The sequence below is a fragment of the Aspergillus affinis genome, assembly GCF_023601865.1.
Source record: "Aspergillus affinis strain CMG 70 chromosome Unknown NODE_101_length_133790_cov_87_718023, whole genome shotgun sequence".
Taxonomy (NCBI): Eukaryota; Fungi; Ascomycota; class Eurotiomycetes; order Eurotiales; family Aspergillaceae; genus Aspergillus; species Aspergillus affinis.
The window spans coordinates 27,012-40,673 of NW_026515882.1; the positions used below are offsets into that span (position 1 = coordinate 27,012).

The 13,662-nt window shown below is 50.7% G+C and overlaps 5 protein-coding genes across 5 annotated transcripts; 3 read left to right on the plus strand and 2 right to left on the minus strand.

The window, feature by feature from the left end:
• Positions 1–1,786: 1,786 nt before the first annotated feature.
• On the plus strand, positions 1,787–3,283 carry KD926_000050 (glycoside hydrolase family 76 protein; the record flags this gene model as incomplete). Its single annotated transcript, XM_053103968.1, has 3 exons — positions 1,787–1,847; positions 1,918–2,621; positions 2,720–3,283. The coding sequence occupies 3 exons, from the start codon at positions 1,787–1,789 to the stop codon at positions 3,281–3,283; spliced, it is 1,329 nt and encodes a 442-aa protein (XP_052952690.1).
• Positions 3,284–3,771: 488 nt separating this feature from the next.
• On the minus strand, positions 3,772–4,310 carry KD926_000051 (uncharacterized protein; the record flags this gene model as incomplete). The annotated part of the gene is made up of 3 exons (XM_053103969.1): positions 3,772–3,899; positions 4,022–4,206; positions 4,276–4,310. The coding sequence occupies 3 exons, from the start codon at positions 4,308–4,310 to the stop codon at positions 3,772–3,774; spliced, it is 348 nt and encodes a 115-aa protein (XP_052952691.1).
• A 3,323-nt stretch (positions 4,311–7,633) lies between these two features.
• KD926_000052 (putative chitin synthase activator (Chs3)) lies at positions 7,634–10,574 on the plus strand (the record flags this gene model as incomplete). The annotated part of the gene is made up of 3 exons (XM_053103970.1): positions 7,634–8,033; positions 8,091–10,385; positions 10,441–10,574. 3 exons carry the CDS (start codon positions 7,634–7,636, stop codon positions 10,572–10,574), a joined length of 2,829 nt encoding a protein of 942 aa, XP_052952692.1.
• A 662-nt stretch (positions 10,575–11,236) lies between these two features.
• KD926_000053 (DODA-type extradiol aromatic ring-opening family dioxygenase) lies at positions 11,237–12,642 on the plus strand (the record flags this gene model as incomplete). Its single annotated transcript, XM_053103971.1, has 4 exons — positions 11,237–11,596; positions 11,682–11,854; positions 11,947–12,107; positions 12,182–12,642. 4 exons carry the CDS (start codon positions 11,237–11,239, stop codon positions 12,640–12,642), a joined length of 1,155 nt encoding a protein of 384 aa, XP_052952693.1.
• Positions 12,643–12,882: 240 nt separating this feature from the next.
• On the minus strand, positions 12,883–13,420 carry KD926_000054 (L51/S25/CI-B8 domain-containing protein; the record flags this gene model as incomplete). The annotated part of the gene is made up of 4 exons (XM_053103973.1): positions 12,883–12,944; positions 13,027–13,059; positions 13,157–13,263; positions 13,335–13,420. The coding sequence occupies 4 exons, from the start codon at positions 13,418–13,420 to the stop codon at positions 12,883–12,885; spliced, it is 288 nt and encodes a 95-aa protein (XP_052952694.1).
• Positions 13,421–13,662: the final 242 nt, after the last annotated feature.

Genomic DNA, 13,662 nt, shown 5'->3' on the forward strand with positions numbered 1-13,662 from the left:
AGGCCAATTGCCAGACCAGCTAGTGCGTTGGCGTGGCTCAAGGGACCACCGGATCTCAAGAGGCTGTGCAGGGCAGAGGGCAGGTCTCCAGCCCTTAGGAATTCAGACGGATTTTCCCTGTCGTAATCGCACCTACAGGGCAATTGCCACGTGAAGCCGTGTGGCTCCTCTGCAGTTGGAGTCGGGGAGCGACCAATCCCTGAGATCATCCCGCTCGATCGTGGATCCTACAGAACTGACAGGGTCCGTCTATTTTTGTGTATGGTTTAGTCATCTACATCTGACTTCTAAGTTAACTAACTACCCTTCTTTTGACTCCTAGGATAACAGTCTTTCCTCGTCCGTTGAATCGGTCCTCTGGGCCTGTTCTCTGTTCCTATAATTCCTTAATGCCAGTTCACAACTCATCTTTGATATGAAGAGACGGTGTAGGCGTATAGAATCATGTGGATCAACCTGCATACTCAGATATATATCACAGCCGCCGTGCAGACATCCTGACGTGCTCTCATAACAGTATTCTACCACTAACAGCTGTGATTTTGTCATCTTAGCAGATGCAGACCGATGGAATATACTCAACCCAAATTACCCATCGCAATGGGATTATACCAAGACTTGCCAGCGTTAAGGCAGCAGGACGTTAACCCCCAAGCAGAATGCATGATCTCCGCAAAAAGAACTATTTTGAAGCCTAAGACTACATGGCGTTTGCCAAGGGTAGCTTCCTCTTCACTGCCTCCTTTCTGAAAACTCTGCTCTCGTAATGAAAACTGAATTTTGATCGCTGACCCCTCAGGAGGGGCTCTCCTTATTGTACAAGCACATTTCTCATCCTTTCGTTCTGTGGTTTTTCAAATTTGGTTTTGCATGCCAGCGAAGAATATATCGCTGCAGTCTACCAAAATCCTACCCCTTGAAGTAACTCGCATTTGTTATATGTCGGCTTTAGAAATGGATCAGGGTGGGAAATGATGAGCCTTTTACACAAGGCGATCGAACAAGGGGTTTACTTTCTAAGCTTCCCCAGTCTATTCCCTCGCAAACCTCCGATGGTTCCGCTGCCAATGCTAAGGCTCTTGGCCTGTATACTTCTCGATTTCTTTGGCCGCCAAGAACCGTGAATGAGCTGACCAGGGTGGTTGATTGGTACGGGTCTCTTTAATCATGGCTCCCTTGGCGTCGCTCCAAGCGCTTGCGTTTTCTTGGAGCTTTCCAGTACTTCTTCTGTACAAAGAATAAAAGCTACAAGGGCCCCTATGTCTGCCTAACTCTATGTTTCTTTTCCCTGGCTTGTTCTCTTTTGCCCCAGGAGCTGCGACTACGTTAAAACAGGGAATTTCGATATAGGCGTATATCCCCTCTTGCGGCTACAGTGAAGAGACGTCTCGACCTCTCTAGGTCTATTTCATCTTTGCCTTTTGTCTGATTGGTCTTGTACCAATTACCACTCGTTTTCCTTGCTGAGCTGCCCTACTTTCTTGATATTGACCTTCAATTACATCCAAATAATCACTATCGTTCCGAGTCTTATGCCAGAGGCGCCTTACCATATCTATTCTACGCCTTCGTTTCGCACGTTCCATCACTTTTATTTACATCTTACATCGATTCTCTGTTCCCTCCCTCTTTATCGATACCTACTTGTTATGCTCGATAAATCTTAAAAGAGCATAATCTTTTTTATATCTTCATATTTCTTACGGGCTATCCAACTTGAGGTCATTCAGTCAGTATGCAGCGCGGCATAAGAATGTCCCGCTCATGGGGTACACTTTTCGTATCAATGATATTACTAGGGGCTCAGATGGTGCAGGCATCTATCAGCCTTGATCTAGAAAACCAAGGTGAGATTTACTGTACCCTAACTTCCAGTGGTAACTATTTCTTGGACGAACTACTTACATCAGCGTCTAGAATCCATCAGAAAGGCCGCCAAAACAGCGGCATCGGGAATGCTGCAATACTACACCGGCTACAAGCCAGGGGATGTCCCCGGTAACCTCCCAGACCCTTACTACTGGTGGGAAACCGGCGCCATGTTCAACGCTATGGTCGAGTACTGGTACTATACGGGAGATTCACAATGGAACGACATCACCACGCAGGCCCTCCTACACCAAGTCGGACCCGAGAACAACTACATGGAGCCCAATCAAACCCGGACGCTGGGAAACGACGATCAAGCCTTCTGGGGCCTTGCAGCGATGGCGGCCGCAGAGGTGAAGTTTCCAAACCCGCCCAAGGACAAACCGCAGTGGCTTGCGCTGGCCCAGGCAGTTTTCAACACGCAGTATCCTCGCTGGGATAATAAAAGCTGCAACGGAGGGCTGAAGTGGCAGGTTTTCTCGTTCAACAATGGATACAATTATAAGAATACTGTTTCAAATGGATGCTTCTTCAACCTCGCTGCTCGATTGGCCGTGTATACGGGGAATAAGATGTATGCGGAGTGGGCGGAGAAGACGTGGGATTGGGTCTACGATGTCGGCTTGATCAGCAATACTTGGGAGTTCTACGATGGCACGGACGATAATCATAACTGTACGGATCTGAACCATATTCGATGGACCTACAATGCGGGCTTGTTCCTTCTCGGAGCAGCTCATATGTATCACTTTGTGAGTTCCGCGGCGTCAATAAACATCCATGTCTACACCATCCTCTTACCTATCATATAGCTGGCTAGGTACCTATAGCTGACACTACACAATAACAGACTGACCGCTCCGACATCTGGAAAACCCGCGTCGAGAACATCATCCGCGGGCTCAACATCTTCTTCCCCACAGGCAACATCATGAGCGAAGTCGCCTGCGAACCGAACGGCAAATGCAACGTCGACCAACGGTCCTTCAAAGCCTACCTCTCCCGCTGGATGTCCCACACCATCCAGATCGCCCCCTTCACAAAAGACCTACTCATGCCTAAGCTCCGCGCGTCAGCCGAAGCAGCCGCCTTGCAATGCAGCGGGCCGAATAATGCGTGCGGGCTGCGGTGGAATCACAACGAGACGTTCGACGGCAGCACGGGCGTTGGCGAACAAATGGCCGCACTGGAGATCTTTCAGGGTCATCTGGTTGACTACGTCGATAAGAGGGTTACTGCGAACACGGGCGGGATTAGTGAAGGGGATCCGGATGCCGGGACGGGGAAGTCGGATGAGGACTCGGTGGGGATTCATGAGCGGGTTATTTCGACAGGGGATCGGGTGGGCGCGGGTATCTTGACGGCTGTTATTGTCATAATGGCTATGTCTGCGGTTTATTTTATGGCTGTCTGATTTCGTTTCTTTCGTGATTTTATGGACTCTTTACATATTGGTGTTGGGTTGTTTAAAAGGGTGATCTATAAAAATCTTGGAAATACATGGGCTTCCGAATCGATAGTTATGCTAATCTACGTCGGCTTCCAATTGAACTTCAATGCAGGGCATAGGATACCCAACGGGCTAATTAGCACATTCGGTTCCTTCCATGTCACAACAAAAACATCAATATAATCATTCGCTCATCCAATCACATTTCATAGGGAGATAATAATACAAATATAGAATGCACCAATCCCAAACTCCAGCTAGAATTGTTCACCTGCTGCTCCTTATACAATGGCTAAGTAGCACCGGAACGAGCGGGTGATGGTGCCCAGAAGCCCACTTTCATGCGATCGATATAAATACAGATATAGATGGATCATATGCGACGACAAATTCAGCTGGTATCGTATCCCGTAGATGTTGCTGCTGTTGTCAAGAGATCGAGATCATTCGCTCTATTTCTCACCGAGCAGTTCCTTCCGCATTTCCTCGCGCTGTGTCTTGGCCTCCTCTTTCGCTTGGCTTTGTTGGGCCGAGACGTCGTTGCGTTTCTGCTCTTGTTGTTCTATCGCCGCGTACCAAACTATTCATCATCGAGGACATGCTGTTAGTCGCGTGTAATCAGACCAGACCAGGCCACCGAGCTCATTCATCCATCTCAACTCGATAGCCCCGAGGGGAACAGGCGGGAAGGACAAAACATACTCGATTTATCCGACTTTGACCACTGCTTCAACCGGTTCACGTAATCGTCGAATTCCTGCGCTCGGCGATCTCCTTCCTCCAGACTCCGCTTCTGCAACTCGGGGTTATAGCGCTTGAACAGTTCCTCGTCGGAAGGTCGGATCGATTGCACGAATGCCGGGCCGCCGACGCAAATGAGGGCTCCGCTGGACGGCGGTGGCGGTTAGCTGAGATCTCATGTGGAATGTGCTCTTGGGTTGAACAGGATGACTCACGCTCCGAGCATCTTCAACCATTTTGCTGCTGACATGATGGTGGCGTGGGCTCCAGCGCGGAGGGAAAAGTGCTAGGCTAGGTTGATCGCGGATGAGATCGACTCCGAATGGAAGAATGAGACAATGATGTCAGATAGATCGGGGGGGTAGGAGGACCGATTGGCAGGAACTGGAATCTGGATCCACGCAGGGTAAATCGGCAGACGAGGAATGCTCTCTGTTGAGAGCGGCAATAATCAAGGGTTGGTTGCGGTCAGTGTCCACCGGGAAATAGCAAGATGGATAGCAAAGCAGCCGATGCAATTGGATCGCATTTTCGGCCGATGACCGATAATGGGTGTGGCTCAGTCGCGCCTGAGGCTGGGTAAGACCGGCAGAATGGAGAAGAGGTGTGGCGCGGGAAAAGGCGGAGAAGAACGAAAGGCGGTCGATCGCTTTTCTACTTGGAGATGTTCTTCCCGCCGGGAATGGGCCATCGACATTTTCATCGGCTACCAATCCAGAAGAGTAAAACGTCCTTTCTAGTTGCTCCACTTGCCCAGACTAGAGGCACTAAACAATTCCTAAACTCCATCATGTTGCGCTAACTCTTCACTTGTGTCCTTGGGTCCTTTCTTTTGCCCTTGCGACTAAACCTCGGGAAGTCACGGCCTTAAGAGAATAATGGGCCCAAAGGCCCCAAACTTTTACATTTCCACCCCCCTCGCATGACGCTTTCTTTTTATATCTCTCCGGGACTGTCATGTCTAAGACATTTTCCTGGTCGGTCTATCCGATTGCTCGGCGCCAGGTTCTCAGCGGCAAGTAATCTTGGGTCTGACGCCATCCCGCGAGCGCTATGGAGACCATTTCTGTGTGCCCCGTTTTAAGCACCTCAGGTTCTCCAGCGGAGGGAAAGCGTGCGATTCATTTACTCAGAAATTTCATACTCCATTCAGCAGCTATTGGATGATCGTCATTTTACTTCCTGTTCTGCTCGAATTTCAAGGGCCGTTGAATAGTTTATCGCCGGGGTTCCGTGATTCGTTCCGCCTTCCTCACTTTTGCCCTACGGAGTCAATTGATTTCTAAATTTATTTCTTTGCCCTTTCCTTTCCCTTTGTCCTTGCCCGGTCCTCCCATTCGCTTGACTAATGGATTTCTTCACTTCCAATGATCCGTCATGGTGGAAGAATCCCAGAATCTCAGCGGCAAGGGGGAAGTCATCTCCGGCCCACAATTCGGATCTCAATGCGACACGGCTGATACAATGTCCAGGCAAGGAGTAACTGAATGCACCCTGTAAGAACTGGCAGATTAGAAGTTACAACAATGTGGCATGTAGCGAGTAGCCGTACTGCAATACCCCCTGGGTGGAGGATGCAATCGCTAGATTCTACATCCAGTCCTACATCTGTCCAAAGCACCAGTCCCACTGTATCGTGCCTCATTAGTTAGGGTACGGACGGCATCGACGAATGAGAGGCTAGAAACGCACCGAAGTACTGCATGCTGCGTGCTGCGTGCTGCAGACTGTGTGCACTCCGTACCTGACCTAGACTCCGTAGGTGTAAACAGCGATACGCCCGGTCTCCCGTGCGTTTCGAAACGGATATTATTTTTCTCTCGTACTCGTAATATCGCCGGTTGCTTCTACAGTATGTACTCGCGACTCTCACATATAATATAAGCCCAGGCGTGAATGTGGGACAAGAGCCTTTTCCCCTGATGATCAGCGCGTTTGGGATCGGTGTCATCGTCGCCAATGGATAGCGCGACTGGTTAATTATGGTAATACGTCCGACGTCATATCTTGGACAGCGGATCCTGGATGACTGGTTGAAAGCGAGACAGTTTCTACGGAGCTACTCGTATAGCTAGAGTCGAAGGGGAAAAAAAAGGGGGTCGTGGAAATGGGACTATAGATCCCCAATTGGGCCTGCCAAGAGTTACTCGGGGTTTTGCCTGCAGCGTAAGTGGTCATTTGTATGCGGTGCGACTGGGATGGCTTAGGAGTTTAGGAGTTAGCTATGTATGGCGAAGGGGGACGGAATGGTTTTTAGATTTTTCTCGTCTTATTTGTATGAATTAACTAGAATGATCCCAATGATGACGAGAGACGGTAAAAGTCAAAAATTGTTGGAATTCATAGCCACAGATAGGTACAGTACACTTAAGTCAATGAGATTAATATAATCAATCTAACGCTGCTAATTTCCTTGCTTTCCGGTGGGACGGTGAACACTGATATCAGAGGGAAAATCCAACCAAAAAAAAAAAAAAAAAAAAAAAAAAAAGGTTAGAGAAAACAAGAAAAAAAAGCAGGGGAAAAACGACGTGGGTCAAGGGTCGAGCAAAGAACGGTTCCTAAAGTTGTCAGTCAAGTCAGGTCCGTAGCGTGAACAAGTCACCCGTGCATCCAGCAGAGCGAGTGGATAGGATAGAATAAGAGTAATCATAAAAAGAAAACATAGAAAAAATAAAAAATAAAAACCAAAATAATAAGGCAGAATTAGAAATCGAGACAGATTTAAAACTAGGAATCCAATCCTTTTTCAACTAGAGGAGTCTTCTTTCGAGTCAATCAATTGTTCTACTCCTGGAGTAATCCTGTCCCTATCGTCCACTGTCTCTCCCAGTCTCCCCTCATTTCGGTGCCTTATTCTCCGTGGGTACTGCCTGCCTGGCCTGCCTTAATACTTCTTCTGCCGGCGCATCCACATTCATTAATTCTCCCACTCTTTTCCCTCTCCCTCCCTTATTGTCCCCCTCTGAAGTGATCACACGCTCGTTCAAAATCACAAGGGGCCCCCTTCTTTCTCTCTCTTTCACTCCCTCTCTTTGATCCCATTTTGTTCAGCTCCAACCCTTGGTTCGGTTGACTCTCTCCTTCATTCTTTTGGAGAAGCCCCGGTCCCTCGTGGTCTCGTTTTGGGTAAGTGAGGCCTTGGCGCATTGGTCGTCCGATCGCGCCCTCTGTTCCTCTGTCGCTGACTATGTTCCCTTGGGTAGATCTCATTACGAGCGATCGTGCATGAAATTTTCGGCCTGGCCTTGAAGCGAAACAGTACATATTTTCTATGACCTTCCCCGGAATTCTCGGTCTTAGCGCCATTCTTTCGCCGTCCTCGATTGCTCAGTGAGGCGTCCGGCCTCTCGATACCTATTTCTTCTGACTCGACGATCGTGGTGAACCGACGGAAACTCGACTCGGTAATTAATCAGTGAACAGGAGGGGCGCAATCTCGGTCCACAGTTCATTTACAGTCGCCGGACCTCAGCCGGATAAAGAATCCTGACCAGCGTGCTCCCACTCTGAGCCGCCCAGCGACCTTTCTTTTTAATCAACTTTACACACCATAGAGCCTTGATCTAAATAATGGCGTACCCCCAACGACCTAGGCAGAGGCCACCGCCGGTGAGAAACTACGGGGGTGGCGGCCCCCCTCCTCGGGGCGGGGGCTTTCAAGGACCCCCGCAGGATGGATACTTCGATCAAGAAGCCTACGATTATGGCTATGGCAACCCAAAACAGCGATACGACACTGGAGGATACGATGATACAGGATATGGATACCCTGGTGACCAGGCGGCGGTCCCAAGATCATATGGACCTCCTCGAGGAGCGCCGCGACCTCCTCGGGGAGGACATGGTCCTCCTATGCAGCCGCCGCCGGATCGCAGCTACGCCTATGGCGGACGATCGGCGCCAAATGGATATGATGACCGTCGCGGCTATGATGATAGGGGACCGCCGCGGTCAGATCGAATGAGACCACGTGAGTAAAAGATTGGGGGCTGCATTGCATGCATAGATTGTTAACATATGGCAATAGCTCCACGTCAGGTTCCGCAGTCGCCGGATAAGATGGGATACGATAACCCATTCCCAATGTTTCCACCAAAAGACCCCTCCCGTGGGCGGGCTGACTCTCAGGGCCGAATTGAGAGGGGTATGGCTGGAATGGATCTCAACGGTATGCCGTCGGTGAAGCCGCCAGTGCGCCCGCATACCTCTAATGGACGACGGCCGGATGTTTCCGCTCGTCCACCCATGCCCATGGCCCCGCCGCCCGGTCGTGGGCGAGGAAACGCTCCTGGACCACCGATGCGATCGGCCAGCGCCGGACGCCATGTAGCAGGCCCTGCGCTAGAACGATCCTATACTGACGCCAGCGAGCCGCCGCCGCCGATTCCTCAAATCAACAGGAGCGCGACCATGCCGGTCACTTCAGCCCCTACCCCGCCACCAGTCACCAAACCCTTATATCCTGGACAGACTACGTACCAGGAGCCGAGTTACGCTGCGTTTCGATACACCCGCGAGTATAGCACGGAGGAACTATTGGATGTCTACTACAACTCGGCACACGCGGCTGAGCCCGACATGCCCAATTTCGATGCGATACCCGAACACGGCAATGGCGGCTTGATCGACGAGAGTTTGCCTGGGTTGGAACAGCCAAAACCGAGGAAGGCTCCCATCGAATCACCGCCTCCGTCAAGGGGGCAATACACTGCCTTCAACCCCCAGTCTGCGCAGCTTCATCATGCCAAGTCCCAGCCAGACATGCGATCGGGAAATGCGCCAAATCAATTTGAAAACGCCGGCTTTCATTTTGATCTTCCCGGGGAACCACCGTCATCTCCGGGCTACTCTCCCGCGTACTCCCCTGGATATCGCCACGACAGTATGGGTTTTGGAATTGGCGACAACCCTTATAACGATCCGACGCCGGCACCGTACCACGGAAGCCAAGATAGTCGCAGTCAGTCTATAACATCCTACTCTGAAAGGCGCCCGAGCTTCGCTACCCGAGAAGGGTCCATTCGCAGTAACGGGCCTCCCAAACCCTACCGAGCCAACCAACCCGGCTATGTCAATAACCCGCCCCCGCCAGTTAACGAAATGGGACCGGTCATGGAGCCTGATCAAAACCCTGATGCGTTGCCTCACCATCCGGTGCCTTTCCGACCAGGCCATGACTCAGGAAGCAAGCCTGCGCCCATGCGCCAGTATAATCCCAGCGTGCCAGTCTCAGGACCAGCCCCGACTCCTCCTCCTGCACCTGCATCGGCACCGCCAACTTTACAGGCCCCCCCGGTGGAGATGACCGTCTCTCAACCAGTCACGCGGGAGGAAATCCAAAGACTCCAACAGATCGTCAAGAGCCGTCCGTCGGACCAGAAAACACAACTTCTCCTGGCCAAGAAATTGGTCGAGGCCTCGACTGTTCTGGTCGAAGCCAGTCGAATGGACCCCAAAACAAAGGCCAAGGCACGAGAGAAGTACATAAATGATGCGTACAAAATCATCAAGAAACTTGTTGCCGCCGGGAATGGAGAGGCTCAGTTCTTCTTAGCAGACGCCTACGGCCAAGGCTCGATGGGTCTTCAAGTCGATAACAAAGAGGCGTTCAACTTGTACCATTCCGCTGCAAAACAGGGGCACGGTCAGTCCGCGTACAGAGTGGCCGTGTGCTGTGAAATTGGCGCGGAAGAAGGTGGCGGTACCAAACGTGATCCATTCAAAGCGGTACAGTGGTACAAACGGGCTGCTTCTCTAGGAGACCCTCCGGCCATGTACAAGATGGGAATGATCATGCTCAAAGGACTCCTGGGGCAGGCGAAGAACCCTCGGGAGGGTATTTCCTGGTTGAAGCGCGCCGCCGAGCGTGCCGACGTGGAGAACCCACATGCGCTTCATGAACTGGCTCTGCTGTATGTGAACGCAGGCACTAATGATGTTGTCATTCGCGACGAAGGCTACGCCTGTCAACTTTTCCACCAGGCCGCAGAGCTGGGATACAAGTTCTCCCAGAATCGACTGGGCACTGCCTACGAGTACGGACTACTGGGATGCCCGGTGGATCCCCGACAGAGTATCATCTGGTATACTAGCGCTGCTGCGCAGGGGGAGCACCAGAGTGAGCTTGCCCTTAGTGGATGGTATCTTACCGGCTCCGAGGGCATCCTGCAACAGAGCGACACCGAAGCGTTCCTGTGGGCGCGGAAGGCCGCCTCTGCGGGACTTGCGAAAGCCGAATATGCGATGGGATATTTCACCGAAGTGGGTATCGGTACGAGCTCCAATCTCGACGATGCCAAGCGATGGTATTGGCGGGCAGCTGGTAAGTAGTCTTGTCTTGTTTCTTAGGAGATTTATCTTGCTAATTTCATCCCCAGCCCAAGGATTCCCTAAGGCTCGCGAGCGTCTCGAGGAGCTTAAGAAGGGCGGCGCTCGAATGCAAAAAACCCGTCTCTCACGGTCTGCCGTTAACCAACAAAAACAGAATGACGGGGACTGTGTTATTATGTGATTCACAGAGTGTCACGTCCTTGGTCCTTCGATATTCCTTTGCCTCTTTTTTTATTTTCTTTTTCTGTCTACCAGCGTTGATGAGCCGCTACGTGCGGATGCATACACTTTTTACGAGGCTATCTGCCTAATGAGACCAAAAGTTGGTCTAAAACATTCTTCTGATGCTCTAAGACTTTGTTTTAGAAGAATCTCCTTGTTTACCTTACACCTCATGTACATTTCGTTGTGATTCCCCTCGATGTCATTTCCCAGAAGTTACGAAAAGCAAATCCGAGCATAGATCCGGCGTCGCATTAGATGGGACATAGATCGGGCCGGTTATTGGATACATTATTCGCTATATTTATTTAATATTAATGATATACTTCCCTTCTATTCTTTCGTTAGTCATTCATGGATACATCAATGAGTTCATTCCGTCAACCTTGGGTCTACTACTCCGTAGAGCGGTGGAATTCCGCACCTCCACCAACCGATTGGTCACCATCCGATCGGATCGGATCGTCTGATGACATTTGCTTACAATCGCCTGGTATTTATAAGTAGATTTGCTTTTTCTTCGATCGCCACATGCCGTTCCGGCCTTGCATCATTGTTGATAGAGTATAATAATCCTTCCTTTTTTTCCTTGTCTATTACGTCGCTCAAGGTGTTATATACATGTCTTCCGCCAATTCCGCAGACACCCATCCGCAAACTCAATCCCAAACTCCGGCTCAAAGCTACAAGAAACCAGCTTCCTGGGCGCTGATATCCCTGTTCACGGTCTTATTGGCTGTATCAATCGCCTTGATTTTAGGATATACAGGCCCTAGCAGTGCTTCAGAAACAGAAAGCGAAACCGCCAATCTGTTCGGCCTGAAACGCTTCTTTGCTCGTACGTCTACGTCGGCTAGACAGACGGGGTCATCTGTTGCGTCGCGCCAGAGCTACAATCAGCAGAAGAAGACAGGATCAGTGCAGACCGATACCGAGGCCATGGCGACGAGAACTCCGGTTTATTTTCTCAGTCATGGTGGTGTACGTTTCCATTCCTTCTGTTACCTTGGGCTTGAATAGCCGAGCTACCACACATACAACAAAACGAATACTGACGAACTTCAAGCCAAACATCATGTTTGATCACGACCACCCGGCGTATTTGAAGCTCGGGCAGATCGGACGAGAGATCACGAGTAAGGTCAAGCCTCGCGCGGTGGTTGTGTTTTCGGCGCATTGGCAGGCAGGAAAAGATCATGTGGAGGTGAACAATGCGGAGATTACGGATTTGATATATGAGTCTGTCTGCCCTTTTCTTCTACCTCTGGGGTTTCATCTCGTATTGGTGATATGTGGTTGGTTTCGGGCTGACTTTATTCTCTTTTGGATAGCTTCTATGGCTTCCCGAGCCAATACTATAAAGAAAAGTACCCGAATGTTGGAAGCAAAGAGATAGCAGACAAGGTGCTTGGATTTCTGGGAAACGCGGGGATCAACGCCCGCGGCGTCAAACGAGGCCTGGATCACGGAGTATGGGTGAGCTTCAAGTGTGGTGAGTTTCTCTCCCCTCCCCCGGCTTTCCTGTGTTCCATAAAAGAAGAGAGCGATAGCTAATAACATACGTAGCCTTTGAACCCGACACCAACCCCCTCAACGTGCCCATCGTACAAGTCTCCCTCTTCAAAACCGAAGACCCCCTCCAGCACTACAAACTAGGCCAAGCCGTGTCCGCCCTACGCGACGAAAACATCCTCATCATCGTATCAGGCATGGCCGTGCACAATCTCCGCGATCTGCAGTTCACATGGGGCAATCCCCAACCATTACCCTACACAGTGAGCTTTGACGAGGCGCTCAAAGACGCCGTCACGACTGCCCCGGGGGACCGGGAACGCGCTATGGCGGAGTTGTTGAAGAGGCCGGACGCGCGCCAGGCGCATCCGTATTTCGATCATTTGCTCCCGATTCATATTGGTGCTGGAGCGGCGGGAGATGATGTGGCTAAGAGGCTGTGGACGCTGAAGGAGGGAAGTATGAGCTGGGCGCAGTTTCGGTTTGGGGAGGTCGGGAATAGTAGTTCGTTGTGATGTGGTCAATCTCAGTTTTGGGATGACCTTCTGACCGACTTGACATGGAGGCCAAATCAATTGATGGGATGGAAGGTAGTAGTAGTTTGTATTGGTTTCATTGTTTTTTCTTAATTCATCTATAGATACAGTGCTAGACAAGACAACTGAACCGGATTCGAAACGGAACTGGACGGAAACAAGCGATCGATGCGAAAGAGTAAAATAAGATAGTTATACGTAATGTCGAGATATATTCCGCTATGAAGACGCTTCTTTCACCAACTGGGTGATTTTCTCTTCGATTTGCTGATCCGTCAGGCCTGAATTTTGCGTTAGCATGCACCGTCCCACTGCATCACACATCCCAGGTAAAATCCGAGAGTGCTAGAAGATAACACATACCGGACAGAGCCTCCTGCTTCTCACGGCCCAGAGCTATATCCCCATAACCCGATTAGCGCTACCATTCCCAATTCACACGGCCTTGTGTCCAATTTTCGACCGCAATTCCAATCACGGGGCACAATCATACCGTATCTAGCATAAACCCGAGGCAGGGTACCGGCGGCCTCGCGGATCATGATGGGAGTGTGAGGGTTGTGCTTCTTCATGGTGGGGTACGCGCGCTGCAAGAATGACCTATATGGCAGGACACAATTAGCCTCGCTCAATTCTTCAATATTGAGATTTCCTCCTCCGGAGGGACGTACCTCGTGGCGGCGCTCTGCTGCGAAGTCTGGCAGAAAAGGAAGCGCAGCTCCTTTAGACCGGTGGTGAAAGCGTACTTGGAAGACATGGCGTCGGGAGATGCGGATGAGGAGGAGAGAAGAAGAGAGAAAATGTACAGGGCTACCCCGCAAAGCAACAGGAGCAGAGAAAGGGGGGTATCAATTGAACTGAGGGACTTGAGGATGTTTCCTGAGTTCCTCCCGAGAAAGACTGGATGGAGTTCTGGTCCCGACCAATCCGGTCAAGCGTGATTACCTACGCCAACGGGGCTCACCGCCTGCCGGAGTTGGACGAAGAGCCGCAGGGCGT